At 38.7% G+C, this 17,728-nt stretch overlaps 1 protein-coding gene across 1 annotated transcript in view; it reads right to left on the reverse strand.

Annotated features, from left to right (window-relative positions):
* Positions 1 to 51: 51 nt before the first annotated feature.
* scn4ba (sodium channel, voltage-gated, type IV, beta a) overlaps positions 52 to 17,728 on the reverse strand; it is a 79,820-nt gene continuing 62,143 nt past the window's right edge. The window contains exons 4-5 of the mRNA XM_051665537.1: positions 16,365 to 16,494; positions 52 to 8,371 (exon numbers count right to left, since the gene is read on the reverse strand). Coding sequence (XP_051521497.1) covers positions 8,278 to 8,371; positions 16,365 to 16,494 — 224 coding nt within the window. The 3' untranslated portion in view covers positions 52 to 8,277. The remainder of the gene's footprint in view (positions 8,372 to 16,364; positions 16,495 to 17,728) is intronic.

Below are 17,728 nucleotides of genomic sequence, written 5' to 3' on the forward strand. Positions count from 1 at the left end.
AAAGACATTAAAAAAAAAAAATCCTAGCAAAGAAAAACAGTAAACAACTAGTGTTTTTTATGCAAACCTTTATTTTGTATATTGTTATTTTTTATATATATTCATTTGTTTATTAGTTTATTCTTTACAATCCAGAGAAATCTACTGAAGTGCATAGTTATGATAAGGGAATATGACAGACATTGTTACAAAGGAAAAATTAGAGACAAAAAGCTGTACATACTGTACATGTTTCCTATTTTCTGAGTACATGATGTGTGTTTGTAAATTTTTAAAGTGCTCAGTCAGAGCCAACAATCACAAAACCAGCAGTTAGGCCATTATTCAAATGCTTTCCATTGTTCTTGCCTACTACTAACTCCATTTCCCTATAAACATACACTAAAGAAAGAAAGTTAAAATTAAAGGAGCATTCTCCTGGGTGCACTAATGGGCGGTACAGCAGGGGTTGTGTTTAAATAGCTTTGCCAGTGCATCCTTTAGGCTGTTGTCTTGATTTACATATGGAACAATTTTTTTTTTTTTTTAAATGTATCTAATCTATTTAGTGTACAAAGAATATATGTGCACACCCATAATATATAAACCTTTAAACTAGATTTGTACTCAGACAATGGCTATGTTCGGAATAGCATACTACCAAAGTACTAGTACTACCTTTGCAGCATGGAGTATTTTCTGTATGCATGAAATTAACGGATTGCATTTACCTACATTTCATTCAGTGTACAGCATGAACACACTGCAGACAATATTGCAGTGTGCTTAGGTTCCATTTCCATAATTAATATCAGTCATGATTTTTTAAAAAATTTCTCAGTTTTGCAAAAGTTTTCAAGAGACATTTTGAAAGGTTTTGCTGCATAATGCAAACTGCTTGACATACTATTTTACTGTTTGACATAATACTTTTTTAAAATGGTAGACAGTGTATAGTGTAAACTGCACACTCCAAACATAGCTCAGTGTACTTGAGCCATTTAAAAATGTTGGAAGTCTTAAAATCCACTAGAGGGAGACAGAGAGCTCAGTGTCTTGGAATGTGTTGTTATAGAGCACACACTGTCTCAGTCTTCACACCCTCTTGGCTTGGCAGTGAGAGTAGGAGACACCCAGGCAGTGAAATCCAGTTTAGAGTCATTATTTTATAAGCCATAAGGTTAAGGGTAGTGGCCAAAATTACTAAAATTAATGTAGTACAAGAATTATAAAAGAGTACATTAGAGATTTTGGACATTCCACTTATGGAACATGACTTTTCATAAGTAGAATGAATTCTCTCTCAGCAAAATACAGAGAAGATCTGTGCACATAAAACAGATTTTGAAGTACTCCAAGTCAATTTTTCTCTCCTAGCAAGATCAAACAGCCTGCCTTAAATTGCAGCTGTACATATTTACTACTAATTCGTAAATCAAAGTATGTTACATTCATTGTATTAAGTTAAACTTATACCACCTCCCAGTGTTAGGGAGTGGAATTGATTCTGCCTACTTGAATGAGTATGAATATGCTCTGTTGAATTTTAATTAGACATATCCCTTCAAAATCCCAGCTATACCCCTTCAGATCCAGAGAGAAACACAGCCTGATGCATGGCTCAGTGCAGCACTCTTAGCATCGTTACGCACTGCAACACTGCAGCTATCTGCAGTGGCTCGCCTGCCCATATTAGCTGAGCCAAGATCAGTGCCAACCAGTGGCGAATTCTCAGGGCCAGCAAAGCCTTCTCTGCTGGCCTAACATGCCAAATAAATAAATATTTTTCATCCTTTCATTCTCAGTCACCTTTTTGCCTATGTATTTTTAATTGCTTTCCACTCTTAATTAATCTTCAAACAAATAGAGAAAAATTTAAAGTTTATCCAGTCAGAATTTATTCCTTGATGCTTACAAGCGAAGCGTGACAACTGTTTCACATATCACATGCCCAAAGCAGCACATGAGTCTGAGCTCCACCCCCTCAGGCCTTCAGAATTTCCACAGAATCCCTCAACAGTGTAAGTGAATAGGCATCTAATGTCAGATTGTCAGATTCATCAGCCAATCAGATTGATTTATTTGTTCTTGGTGGGTCTGATCTTTAGGATATTTCCCGGTCGAGGCCTTCTAGCTGGCCTTGAGTAACCCAATCACGCTTTAAGTGACGTAATTTGAAAGCGAGCGAGAGATCTTGCTGACGAGTCGACTGTCATTACTGCCGCTATAGCCATTGAGAAAGAGATCCTTATGGATTTAAAAACACGAGATGTTCTGCATGACCGTGTGATTGCTTAATTTATTAATTAGGAAAGGAGGACTGATTTTCACTTCAAGCAAATTGGTAAGTGCTTTTTGCATTGTTATAGCAACATCAGGAGTTTTCTAAGTGTAAATTAGGCTGCTGAGCATTCAGTGTCAGATCAAGTTTTGAAAAGTAGTGCTGCATTCCATTCAACTCGGAAAGTCGGATTTTACAACTTCCTACTAGGAAAAGTGCAATGGATGCATCTTGAAGTCAGAACAGCTTGTGCAGAAATTCTCAACACCGATTTCGCCGAGATACAGGGGCATGATGTCACACAAACATGTCGACACTCAGGGAGATATACAAAGTAAGTGATAAACATTCACTTTATTAAGTAATATCGATAAATGAGTTCATTTCCACATTACATGATATTAAAGCTTGTTTAACAAACGCCTGCAGAAACAGGTGTATAAAACATGGTAAATTATAATCTCTTTTGATAATCGTACACCTGAAGCACAAATTCTAGCGCTGCAGCATTGTTTATCAGTTGGGTTGCTAGGAGACATCTCTAATGAGAGTCAGACCCCTGCTAAGCTAATGGGAGCATTGCAGTTTTGTTTCCTTAAACGTCATCTTCCGAATATCAGGGAATGGAATGCATTTATGGTCGGAGATATCAAGTAGGAATATCCCTCATCTAGCTTGAATGGAACGCAGCATAACCGTGTACCCTGACAAAACGGAATTTATTGCAAGTAATATTTAAATCGCAAATATTATTAGATAGATTTTTCTAGGTATTATAAACCTCCTTGGTAGATTCATATGAAAAATTATGATTTTTTAATGTCTGTTCGGGAGACGTTCATTTCACAAAACAGTCATGCTGCAGTTAAAATTAGGCTTGCTTGAACATTAAGTGTTGTTTCAAGTTCTGGCTTTCATGCGTGGACGTGTTTTTAAAATGTCAATTGGTATTATTAGTTAGCTGCGACATAATGTATGATGCCCAAAGGCATAGGGTGTCTTATTCATGTGAAACGTTTTCTTAATGGCATGAATCACACTGAAGACCTGGACTTTTAATGCACGGCCCGCCACTGGTGCCAACCAGACAGACCAAGATACAACATATCTAAGCAAATGGCTATGCACTTTACAATTAGTAAATATCCAAGTGAAAACAAAGTAGTTATGAGAAATCAGCTCTATAACTATATATAAAGTCATAAAATGGAACAGCACAGGAGTTTGGTTAAAACTACAGTAAAAGGGAAAGCAAAATAATAAAAAGAAGCTCCAAGAAAAGATGCGTTCAACAGTCCATTCTTGAGGGCCATTAGTCATATTTTTCAATCTTCTTCTTCTTCTTTTTTTAAGTTTTCTTTTCTGTTTTTTTTTTTTACAGTATTGCTACTTTACGTAATTTCAATGTTTATGACTTGGTTTAAATCCATAAACAGACTTAAACCCAAAGTTTACTTTGCTGATCGCTATGCGCACAGTGTGCGAAGACGAAAATTTTGCCATCAGCACAGTCTGCGCATACTGTCCGCGCACTGCCCAAATTTTCTTGACACATGCACAGCCCTCATCTGTGGGAATCGTCGGCACATGCGCCAGCCATTGACTGTACTCAAAGAGTATCACAAAGCAGCCGTAGAGCGCATGCGTCGAGCGCAGTTGTATTTGCTCGCAGTCAAAGGAGTATACTTCGAAAGGCAACGCGGTTGACCGGGCGCGATCCGATCCAGAACGCACAAAAATGAAGTACCGTACACCCGGGCCTTTACTGCGAATGACAAAAGGCAACAAGCTGCATGAAGCATAATAAATTTAAAAGTTAAGCCATAAATAAAGGCCAAATCAGAGCCCCATGGAAACTGACTAGATTATGTGTGTGTGTGTGTTAGAGAGAGAGAACAAGTGATGGAGAGACCATTACTGCCTCAACACATTCAGATCAACCACACAGATGATAACAGCTCAACAAGAGTTAAGACACTCAACACTAACCACATGATCTACAGTATATGTTTATACAGTGCATCTGTTGGACAGAGTGGTATCAAACCCTTTCTCCAAATCATGACTGATCTTAACACACATTAATTGTCCCCCTCTAGCATTTCACCGTACATTTCGAACCTCTCGCCAATAAAATACAGGACAACAGGCATCTACCCAGCATTCACATCCAGAATTTTAAATGCTATGTTAAATTTGTAATTTAATTTAATTTTTTAAATTTTATTTAATCTTTATTATTTGACAGGTAATATCAGGTCCATTGTATTTCTCTTTGCAAATTCGCCTCTAAAATATCAGTGGTTCAAATTCGGTTGGAATTTCAAGCTTGTACCTCCTTGCACTGCAGGAAAAGCAGTAGAGTGGCGATGCACAATCTTCACTTGATGCTACAAGGCTTCACCACTAGGTGCTGCAATCGAAAAATCAAGAGCAAATTTGCTTTCTGAACCACCGAATTTGCAAGGTGAAATATTATAGACTGAATATTACCTGTACAATAATATAGATGAAATTTAAATATAACTGAATATTTTGGATGTGAACTTTGGAAGGTGAATATTTATTATAGAATTTTTAATTATGAAATTTTGCTAAATGTTTTCAATTGATAAATATTCACAGCTGAAATATACAACAATATGAAACTGCATCCTCAATAATGCAATCTGTTTATTTTTCAATTAGTGCAATTCAGTGTGCTTTTTTTCCCAAAGACATTTGTCATTAATATACTTCCATACCACTTTTAAAATGGGACGCTCTTTTTAACCTGACACGGCTATAAATTACGCAGTGCTTCTGCACGAGACGATGAAAAACAACTGTATACCTCGGAACAGTCAAAAATGTCCATCTAGCACATGTTGACATAGAAAAACAATGGAAAAAGTGCACGTGTTCTATGTGAATGGAAAATGACAGATTTCTTATTTTTGGGTGAACTTTACCTGTAATGGTAAGGTGTTGCAGTACTTATTGTCAAAAAAGACAATGTTCCAAGTAAAACAGATTAATAAATGAGACTGCATATCCAATAAAAGCATGAAGCAAGGATTTCATACCGCTCTGTCAAAAGCATCCCAAACAGTTGAGATTGCCAAAGCCCCTGATTTCTAACAAAGAGTCAAGTGTTTTGGAAGACTTCTAAATATGTGCACATATTAGAAATATAACCATTCAAAGAGTTGAATTATTCCTGTTCCTATGCTCGCAATATCACCACTGCAGCTATTTAACTACATATTCTCTAAATATCCTGCAATAAAATATATATAGCTCTTCTCATCGCACTACATTGATTATATTCTGTTACATTTATCTATATAATAAAGTGCCCAAAATCATCCCCTCTTAATTATGCCATAACTACAAACATCACGTACATTCGTCTTTGGGTTGTGGAGGGAAGACTAATGAGGGGTTTGTTGCATTTTTGCAGAGTAATCGCAAAGTGACATTCATTGCATGTTATGAATTTGTCAATATATTTTCACTTAAACCAGATATGGCAACATGAATATGAATGAGCGTTGTGCACTTAGGGTTTTTACAAAACAAAAAGAAAGACAAAGATCCAAAACAAATGAACAAACAAAATAAGGCAGAAGCAACAGTAAACCATCTTCTGTTTTGGCAATTGATTTCTTAGGGCTGTGCTTAACCTAGTTACAGGTTAACTGTAATTAGCTAGAGTCATATCAAATATTACAGTTCATACTGTTATATTTTGTCACAGAATTCTTGCAGTTTTATCCATATATGATGGTATCTTCTATGCAAATCTGTAAGTGTCTTCCAATTGTTGATAGGCACACAGAAGTTAATTTCTAGCTTGCTAATTCATATGCCAAAAGTCAAAATTTGCAATGGGCAACCATGGCATAATCTGATGCATCTTGATGCCCTGTGGAGTTTGAATGACATAATAAGCTTCATCAGTTAACTACAGTGGCACAACATGCCAAGTCTATATTTCAGACATGAAACCTACAAGACGTACTAGCAAGGGTGGCATTGCATACAACAAGCACTAATTGATAATGTAATGTCCAGATTGTGTGAAGAAAGACAGGAGCACTGTATGGAGAAATGTATACATAGTACATTAGATGTATAAAATCATTCACATGCATTTAAGAAAAGTGACTAGTTATTTTGTTAAAGCAGCATCAGAAGATCATTCATTTCCTATAGGGAGTTGGTTTCTGGGGATTGTCTTTATATTTTAAGGTGTTGACTTTCTAAGAATTTTTTTTTTTTTTTTTTTTTTTTTTTTTTTTTTTGTGAGCATCTTATGTGAGCATTGTTTAAATCATTTATCTATATAGCATTTGAAGGCTCCCAGGAAGCATGTGGAGCTTGAAGCTTTTACAGGCACCTGTGTTTTGTCTACTCTAAAGCAAATTAAAAAAAGAGAAGAATAAACAGTGCTGGACTGGATCCCAAATATACACCCCTTTTCTGTGTCTCTGTTAAGTCTTTTAGAAAATGATGGATTTTTTTCTTTAAAATGCTTCAAACTTTGCTTTTAGTCCAGAAACATACTCCATTCAAGTTCGTAAATGCAACCACTTCTAGCTATGAAAGGCTTGATATGATGCATCTTCTTGTTCCGAAATCAGAAAGCAGTTCATAACGCAATGCAAGTACACGCTGCACGCTCAAGGGGGCGCAATAGCAAGCATATTTGACTAAAGGCATAATATGATTGGTTAACTTTGTGCACTGTGTTTTTATTTTTCAGTAGGCTTTGTTATTTCTCCTGTGTTTTTTGTACAACAGGAGAGACTTTGTAGAGACTTCTATGCAATTATTCAGTGTAAGAGTAAGAGTAGTTCTAGCAGGAAGACCTCAGGATATATTCATCAGGCATCTCATCTAATCCCAATACAGCTCCACTTTAAAAGCCGGCCAGCTGTCTCTCACTGTTCGCATACTTCTGTGTTTTTACCCCCCATCCTACTCCATCTCCACCAGTTTAGGTCCCGTCCTGGGGATAAGCTCTGCTCCCCTGCCGTCATTGCCTACGGCAGAATCTGACGGTTCAAGCAGCATCTGAGCACTGAACCGTTGGATGGGGCTTACGCCAAATGATATAAGTATCTTTTCATTTGTATTACTTCCAATAATCTAGAGTCTTTCTGATAGAAATTAATTTATTTATGCTGCTCTATTATCTATTATAATTTATTTCAGATTAACCCATCTCCAAACAACATGTAAAAGCAAAGCCCGGTTGGTCTCTTGACATGTAAGGCAGGCGATCTTATCTTGCGTGAGTACGTGATTCTTTTGGTCAGAATAAGCTGCAATGCAAACATTTGCGTTTGTAGTTGTGTAGAGTATGTTTCTGGCCTTATAGTGCACTTACATCCTGCTCTTTTTGACCTATTAATCACTTGTAAAATTAGTGAGAGTGGTTAATATCAGACTCTGTTAGCTGCTTGGATTTGTAGTAAACATGTTCCAATTCTATGTGGCACCTATGGTTTTACATGGATAAACAACTACTTTATTCATATGTGTCATTCATTCCTTTACTCATTTGTGTGTTCTTTTTGCTGATTGGTCAGCTTGTGAACGATTCATATCAGGAATGTTTGGAATGCAGTTTGAAGATGTATAAAGTTGAACAGGTCAAATTTAATGGCAAACACTTCATTGTATGGCTCTTGTGCTGTTGAGCATTGAACGGATATGGCAGTTTGTGAACAAAGGCAGTGTGTGTGTGCTGTGTCTTATAGACTAGTGAGAGCAGAATGCAAGCACACTAAAGCATCATCTATCATTTGCTCTTATGCCGTTCAGCAAAGTGTGTGTGATCCAGCCTGCAGCACCTTATAGTTTTCCTCAAGCAAAATCTAAAATATATTTTATATATATTTTCACATATTAATACACTTAGCAGTTTTGTCAAAAGATAAAGAGAATAAAACTGTCCATTGTGATCTGTCATATTCATGTATGTATGTACACATACATATGCTCATATATGTAGACATACACACTTCTTTTCAAGCCTTTGGTGTTGGTTTGCTGTCTGCTTTGGAAGCCGGGAGGCCATTTTCTGTGTTGTCGTTCCCTGAAGAGCTCACAAGGCACTCTTTGCTATAAGAAAGAGAAAAACAGATACAAAGAAGACATACAGTATTGTTAATACAGAAATAGGCCTATATTGTCAATTAAGAAATGCTTTCAAATTTGAAAAGCTGTAACCAGGGCCACCTTAAGGGGGTAAAACTGTACTTTTTGTCCTGGGCCCGGGCTTGAGGGGGGGTCCACAGAAAGGCTATTCCATATTGTAGAGCACATCTAAACGCATTCAGCTTGAAAGCTGTCCAGGTAGCGCATGTTGTCGGGATAACTGTCCACAAATTTTGTTTAATTTTGTGGTGAACTATCCCTTAAAGTTCAGGTGAATGAGACAGTCATGGCCTGGGGATGGAAGAACTCTTGTCCTGAGAGGGATGACCCCTCCAAATGAAAATTTATCAACATCACTCAAAATGCCCTGTTACTGACATTTTACTCAAAATGTCATTGACATTTACTTGGCCCTCACATGGGGCATTATAACAGCCAACATGTCAAAGTCACAAGACAAGCACTAAGCCTTATTGCTTCTGTATCATACATGCCACCGTTCGATGAGAAAAGAAAGCAGAATGACTCAGTATATTTAATTATATTTTTTATCATTTACCTGTTTTACTTTGCCGCATTTGATATGAAAATTATTATTTTTTTATGTATAACTAGATTTTTATGAAAAAAAAGTGGTGTTTCCTTTCAAGAAGGTAACTTCAACGCTGCGTCAGTAGCTGACACTATGGGAACATCTCCCATGGGCGGTGACTTTGAAACCCTATACCATTACATGGGCTTGGCACTCCACCTATGCCAACATCATCGTGGGCATATAAGCTGGAGCCCAGCACCACACGTCAGAATTTTCCAATTTCAGGGCAGCGTAGACATCTCTCATGCTCTGGAACCTTAAACCCAACACTTGTTGATCTGCAACTGGTCAGTGAGAACGAGTAACAATTTATTCTTCTGCCTGCTGTGTTCCAGCAAAAAGAAGTACCTCTTCAAAAACTCTTCCGGGTTTGTAGTGTTTACATTGCACTCCCATAAGAGTGTATTGAAGAAAACTAAAAGGCCCCATTTACACCTTGCATTAACACGTTTCATATCTGGATATTCTTTAGCTGGATTGTACAATATTTACATCTTGCAGTCAAATGCATCTCCACTGTGATCGAACAGTGATCCAATCAAAGTTACCAGTGCAAAATGGAAAACACTACATACCTATTACATCAGATGCTGTGTAACTGAAAATTCTAAATGTTCTAGCGAATTTTAAGAACAATGATGGATAATACAAATGCTTTCCTTTACTTTAACCGTCAGAGTTTTTCCTTCACTGAACATTTTTTGGCATCCAACAAAGCAAAATTTCGTGTTGGCGGAGCAAATCTAATGATATTCATTTTGTGTTCCGAACTTTGAATATGCTTCTCATCTGAAATGCGCAAGTGAAGCCTGGTTTCCCGTGTGATGCACATGATTAGAAAACAGGAGAGAGGCGTGATATTGAAGTGCATTCAAATGGAATAATTCATGGGATAATGTTCATTGTTCGTGCAACAAGATTGCAAGACATTCACATTGCGACGGCTGAATTAACAGAAAAAGGCAAGAACCCGCAACACAGTGAATTAACAATGGATGACTGTAAAGTAACCTCATCACATAATTAATTACTTACGTAGCTGTATCCGCATAACGAAAACACATTTGCATTTACGCCTTCTTTGAATATGTTCAGAATCCATTCCTGACCACCTCCAAATGTGGTTTCAGTGATCCGATCACAATCCGATCACAAGCATCTTGGGTGCATTTACATCTGTCATTTAATGTAGTCAAGTGCTATCCCATAGAGATCCGATCAAGAAAAACACATTAATGCAAGGTGTAAAAAGGGCCAAATTAGTCACTTGCTGAAACATGTCTTTTAAAGACCGCAATGTTTCACAAGTGTTTTCCACCTTGTGAGCGATACATCCTTCTGTCAGTGCTCGGATTCAAGCCTTCATTCATTGTTTTTTTCCCGAAAATCGATATTCTTTGGATGTCGATTTTCCTAAGAGAACAATCTAATATTGAGACTGCTATACTATCTGGTTATTAGTCCCTGATTCCAGGGTGGTGCCCCGTCAATGTTAATCCTTATTAATATTCAATTGGTTTTTGATAATTGATAATTATCTTTGATGATTGTTGAATTTGAATGATCAATAAGCTAGTGTTAATTTTAATTAATGTTTCATCGATGTTAATGATTAGTGATTATCTTTGATAATTGTTGATTTAAAGGATTAAAAAAGCTAGCATTGATTAAAATCAATGTTCTATTGATTTTAATAATTAATAATTATCTTTGAAAATTATTAATTATTGCTAATAACCAAACCCGCTCCTAAACGTAGCACACTACATTTACTGGAGCCCCCTATGAGGTTTTAATGAGTTAGATTCAATTAATTAATTTAAATATTAATTAATAATTAAATAAATAATTATTAATTATTTATGATAGTAACACTGACCTAAATAACCAGTAAAGCCCTACATAATAATTGGTGCCCCGTGTGAGGCTTCCTACTTTGTCACAGTGTGTATGCATAAGAATCCAAAGTAATAATTTGAATCATTACTTCAAAGTTTGGTTCTGTTTGACAATTTACTTCTCACAACTTGCCAAACATAAGCCAGTGTGGTGTGAAAGTGCTCTTAAGAGTGAATTAGGAGTTGGTAAATTTACGATAGTCTGCTTAAAACCTGCTGTTGTTGTTATTTAACTCCTAACGCTTTCACCTAGATATTACAGAGAGGTGCCAAGTCACTTCATTGATGTCCACCAAAGAGAGAACGCAGAGAAATTTGCACATTACATAACAGTAGCCTGTAAGCCACAGGTCGAAGCCTCTCACCTGTCATCATGTCAGCATTATAGCAACTGTAAAACAACAAGCTATCAGAGCCACTGTGTCGCAAGAATTTTTACTGCCCAAGTAAAATGAGTCACCAATCACCCCGCATGACTGGAGCTGAAGCTCCACAGAGGTTAGTCGACCCAGCACTGCAAGATGTAGTTGCTGCTGTCCTCCGCCTCTCCATAGAGGAGAGAGATAACCTTAATGGCTACAATATTAGTCGTTGTGATGAAGCATTGCAGGAACTAGTTGATTATGTCAACAACCCGATCGGGAAGCCAAAGAGCACAATCCCGGACCTAGTGGGCCAAATGTTCCTTCTTCATCACCGCAGAACCCAACTGCAAACCGCAGAGCACCAGGCCCAGCTCGCCCAGCTGCAGAGCAGCTATCAAGCGGTGCACAGAGAAAATCTCAGCCTGCACCAAGATGTTAGGTGCACCCAAGCTGAGAAAGCCCAGGCACAGGAAGATAATGCTCGGATGCAGGAGGAAAACAAAACCCTGCGCAGGCAGCTTCAAGCTGCCCAGCTGAGAGTAGAGTCAGATCAGGTAAGTGCAGCTGAAACGCACAGCACAACATCTGACATAGAAGAGGGCCCCCTCTTTAACGCTACGCGTAGAAATGTGCCCCTGAGAAACCCAGGGACACACGCTAGGAGCCGAGCTACCCCTAGTGGTACAGTCTCTGACTTCGTACTCCAAGACACCTTTCTAGCTCCTCCAGTGGCCCGCTGGTTGGATGCAGGTGCCCCTCCTTACTGTTGCCCCCCCAGTCAGTTTTCAGTCACGCCACCATTTGTTTCAAACTGACTGATTCCACACCACGGAGGGGGGAAAATTATTTCCAAGCCCAGAGTGGTGTAAGCGGCTCAAATATCCCATTAGCCAGGGAGCTGTATGCAACCCGGGGTCCACCCCCATGCATCAACTGGACTCCTTCCCCACCATGAAGGGGAGGAAGTTGTCCTCATCACTATAGTAATCTGAGTGACTATGGTGTTTCAGATGACTCGGACGATCCTTGGCAAACCATTATAGACAGAGACCTGCAATGTAAGCATCACAAGCTACACGCAAGATAGGTCGTGTATCACAAAATGGGCCTGCATTGACACCTTTCAAGGGATGACGCTAATAGACCCTGTTTACATATGTCCCATTAATACGGAACCACTGTTAGTTGGCCAGGACCTACTGAACCAATTGGCTCCACTCATTGACTGCCGTCATGGACACATGTGGGCTTAGGTTGACATACCAAGACCACTTGGTCCAGAAAAACAGTTCACCATCGTCCAAAAATCCAGCAGAGACGACGAATCCAATAAGAACAATTACAGGGCCTAAATAAAACCCTTCAGGGTACTATAGTCACTGTAAATTTGCACTCCGTTCTTATCAATAACACTTTGCACGCTTTAGGGACTTTGTCAGAGAAGACAACTTATGTGTGTATCGTTAGAGATCTAATGCAGGACCTCCTCAGGGAAATTAGCTCCTCAGTCAACAGTCTGAGTGGTGGAAGGATTCCAGCTTACCTGGTCTCCCTAGACCTTGTCGAACAAATCCTTAGATCTGCTACTACCTCCATTGTGCAACCTTCACAGATACACCTGGCATATAGTTTTGGCATTGAAATTCCAAACCATGTAAATCCTCAGAACCTCAAAATAGGATTTATCCTCAATCTACCATCATAGGCAGAATATATACAGACTAAAGTCCGTATTTAATGTTGGTTTTCAGAGAGGTAATGCACACATTCATCTCAAAACACCACCAACACTCACCTATCATGATGAGGACCCATCGCTCTACCTTATCCCTAACCTAAACATATGTACAAAGACGAAGAACTTTCATTGGGTTTGTCCAAACGCAACCCCTTTGTTAGAGAGGTGACTAACTACCTCCCTGAACAAGTGTCAAGGTAGCATGTCCATCAAAGATGAAGGAACAGAGACAAGGATAGAGCGAGCAGGCAACCGCTGGCTCGTTAACACACCAGCCACCGAAGTCCCAATGTCATACAACTGCCATGATACAGCCATTAAACAAACACTACCAAACCAAACGGTGTTCTTAATGGTTCCCCAAGGAGCCACCGTGCACATTGACGATATTGTCCTCCATCTCAACGTCAACAAACATGACGCAGAAATTGAGATCATGGACGCATTTAGAGGTCACAATTGATGACACCCTTCAACAGCAGCTTCAGGCTGAAGGGACGAAATTAGTGAAGTTCAGTCTCAAACCGACTGGCCTGACCACAATATTTCCTAGTCACATAAGCAGATCTTCATCTTACCAAGAACACCCTATCAGTTTGATTGCCCCTGGCTCCTCCTTTTTGTTCTAAAAGCCGAAGCCACTCCACTCTCCTACCATTTATTCTCCTCTGCGGTTCCCAAGGGACCATATGAGTGAGAGAGTAGAGGATGGGATACAGATCGTGGAGATTTTAGGAGGTTTTTGTTGCCGACCTTGCGTGCCTCCTTTTTCTCCTTATCAAACTCCTTTGCCTGATCATGACAAACTGCGCCCCACAAACTGTGTGCATGATATGATCACGTTTGGTGGAGATGAGCGGGATGCTATATCGCTGAGCTATATGCTAAATTCACTTCTCGCTGTTCCTGCCATTGTGAGTTGGGAACAAGGGTGTGGCATCTGCCCTGTAACACAGGACAGTTTTGCCCTGTTTTACTGTTGTTGACACCATGGCAGAAGAAGGCCATGTCACGACATTTTAAGCAGCCCTACTTGGTTTCCCCGCTGCTACAAGCCGGGAACAAGTTTGTCCCTAAGTCCTTTAACCCGACTCATGCATGCATGGCATAGTCTCCAGGGTGTCTCCAGCTGTGAAAAGAGACACAGGCAAACACAGCTATGTGCTTCAGTTTGTAGGGCAACCGCCTCGCCTTAATAGCATTTTGTCCTCCACTGTACGGTGTGGGAAGAGCCGTCCTTGAACTGTGTTACACTGGTGCCAAAATCCGGGAAAAGAGGGGGGGCACGCTGTCTGGGAGAACTCGCCGCTGCTGTTTGCCCAGGAGGTGGACGAGGCCGCTGCCATCCGCCAGGATGCGGAGGAGCCGTTACTGTCCACCAGGGAACAGAGGAGTCTCTGCCATCTGCCAGGAGGCATAGGAACCACTGCCATCCACCTGGAAGCGGAGGAACTGCTGCCATCCGCCAGGGGACATAGGAGCCGCTGCCAGCTGCCAGGAGGCGGAGGAGCCCGCTATTGTCCGCCAGGGGTTGGAGGAGCGGCAGCATGCCCGCGGGAGCCAAAAAATTGTGTTTTCTTTTCTTTCTCTCCCACCTCTCTCTCTCTGTCTCTCCCACTCACTTTCTCTCTCCCCTCTCTCCCTCCCCTCATCCTACCCAGGTTCCCAGGAGGTGGGGAAGACCGGAGGTTTCCCCGGCCTGAATCGGCAGTGGGGGTATGTGATGAGGAGGAGGGTGTGGCCAGGCTGAGAAGAAGCACACCCGGCGCTGAGTTGCCCAATCAGTGGGAGAGGGTTAAATGAGGAGCCGGGGATGCCAGAGAGAGAGAGACGCATGCGGCCAGTGTGTGTGTCGATGTCAGTTGTTATTTTCCAGTTCAGTGTTTGTGTTGATTAAAGTCTTGTTAATTGTTAATCCGGTTCCCGCTTAATCCTTTCCCATCCTTGAACCATGTTACATGTGGTTATAGCAATGCCTTTTATTACCCTGTTGGCTAGTGGTCATTGCCCTATCATTGCCCTATCAGTAGCACAGCAGTAAACGAGATATTTTTCTGATCAACTAATTCAAAATAATGTCTATATAATGTCTATACAAGAATTATTCCTGTCACAGAAATGCAAACAGACATACTGTACAGTTTAACATAATTCATGCTTTAATTGTATTCCACATTTATAATATAAAAATATGTGAAACCCAAGTAATTAGATTATACTCAGCACTGGTTCACATGTCTTGTGACCTATCACAATGTGTAATGTTTAGGAAAGATTTTCAGTAGAATAATGACTTCAACTCCAAAGACTTGAAATATAGCACTTTTAATATGTATCGACTACTTTTATGATGCTTTTTTTTTTTTTTTTTTTTTTTTTTGAAGCCTAAATAGCTACTGGTCACTGAATCCTTCATTTAAAGAGCCATCAAAATCATTTTTTTCCTTTTATGTTCCACAGAAGTAAGAATTTCAAATGGGTTTGGATCAACATAAAGGTGAGTCCATTTTAAATAAAAGCTTATTTTGCTTAACTGGTTCCTTGATTAGATGTAAATTTTACTGATAAACAAAACCAATGAAGTAGCAACAAAGGGCAGGTTGAAATTTGGGGAAACCATGCTGAATAGACCAGCATGTATTCCCTGTTTATGCTTCTTTGATGCTGGTCTAGTTGGGGGATCAGCATAAACCTGCTGTTCACCAGTAAAACTTGGCTTCTGCGAATTACAGCAAAAAAAAAAAAAAAAAAAAAAGATAATTTTTGATGTCAGTAATTTGTTTTCACTAGTAGCAATGTTAATATCAGATATCTATAATGAAACTGTAACTAAGAAAGCCTTTTAATATAGCTTTAACTAATCTTTAATTTATTTATATCTTAAAACCATTTCCAGATGTCTGAAATACCTAATCTAACACATTGAAATACATTTACAGATATCCAAAATTGTAATTTTTACTAGTTCTATTTCAGTTGTTGATCTCAGGAAAGGACATTTGCACTAATCAATTTGCAATTATCGTTTATACTAGTAAGAAGTACATTGCTGATATTTGAAATTTGAAACTTCAACTAGTATGAAATGAATTATAGATATCTGCAGTAGCATTTTGAATAGTAAATGACAGAAAATTTTTGAAATTCTACTTTTGAAAATGTAATTACGGATAAAGGATTATGTTTTTATTAGTTGAAATTCCACCTCTGATATCAAGAATGTGTATTTTTCAAATAATTATATAATTTTTTTATATCAACAATTAGCGTTTTTACCAATGGAAAAATATTTACTTATATATAAAAATTAACAACATTAATTGACCCAGGATAAAACCACAAACACATCACTGTGACTTACTTCTTCTCCTGGACCTTGTTTAGAACGGAGAGGACCACAGCTTTCACCACCATGATGAGAATGATCAGACCTATGACCCCTCCGAGCACAGACACAATGATGATCGTCAACGTGTTGTCAACCTCTTTCACTGTAAAGATAATGACGAAATGATGTGAGGGCTTTTGAAATATCTTATCTGATACACTCATATAATACAATATAGTGGCATCTTAGGCTCAGAAAAGAACATGCACAATTAATAATAATAATAATTAAAAAAAAAAATTAATTAAAAAAAAAAAAAAAATATATATATATATATATATATATATATATATATATATATATACTTTTTTGATTATAATTATAGCTGCCACAATGAACTAATGTGAAAAGTGTCATTTACAGAATTCCCTTTAGGTATACTCTAATCGTGTCTAAATTTTCTATTTAAAATGTGTTTTAGCGCATTGCACAACATTGCACATTGAAACCAATCAGGGACATGTCAGTTTTTTGCGCATGAATGCAATGATGAATCAGAGTGTTTAGATTAGTCTAAATCAGACATGGGCAATTTACGGCCCGTGGGCCAGATACGGCCCTCTACATGGTTTGATCTGTCCCGTGGCTCATTTATCCTAAAAGCATTTTTTCATTGGATATTTGAGTTATCTTGCATTGGGACCTAATGCGCCTCCACAAGCATTTAACATGCTCATGGTTGCCAGATAAGAGATGCAAACCCCCCAATCTGGCAATCTGGCAACCATGCATGGGAGTGTGCACTTTGTAGCTCTTGCTTTCCCCTTCCAACAAACTTAGCGATCTCTAGTGCGATATTCTACTCAAGAAAAAGTGTCATACTGCCACACCGTGTCCATTCTTCAGACCACTTGTGCTGTATGGTGCAACAAAGTTTGTGAGGAAATCATCTCAGTGATTAACTTTAATAAAATATAAACATAGATCTCGGCATCATTGACATGCGGAGAGGTAATCTTTGACGCGAGCAAAAGCAAGCGAGAGACGAATTTGTATTGAATATGTATTTTTTATTTGTGCTATTTAGAAATGTTGTCTTGCAGTAATCATTTATCATAGTCATGCAGCCTGTTTTATTCAGTTGTGTGCTGAATGGAAAGCCAAACCATTGGCATACAAACTATTGACCAGATCTGCATCATGACCCTTTTAGCGCGTAAACGGCTAATGTTTTAAGAAAACTGGCCCGCTTTGCAACGAACATTAAAAGCTCTATAATTTTCGATTTTTTATTTTATTTATTAAAACAGATCCCTGATGTAGAATGTGTTAAATTGAATAATAAATTACCAGGGAAGTAGAGATGGTAAAATAAATAATTTATAATTATGCTCAAC

Source organism: Myxocyprinus asiaticus, chromosome 31, assembly GCF_019703515.2.
Source record: "Myxocyprinus asiaticus isolate MX2 ecotype Aquarium Trade chromosome 31, UBuf_Myxa_2, whole genome shotgun sequence".
Taxonomy (NCBI): domain Eukaryota; kingdom Metazoa; phylum Chordata; class Actinopteri; order Cypriniformes; family Catostomidae; genus Myxocyprinus; species Myxocyprinus asiaticus.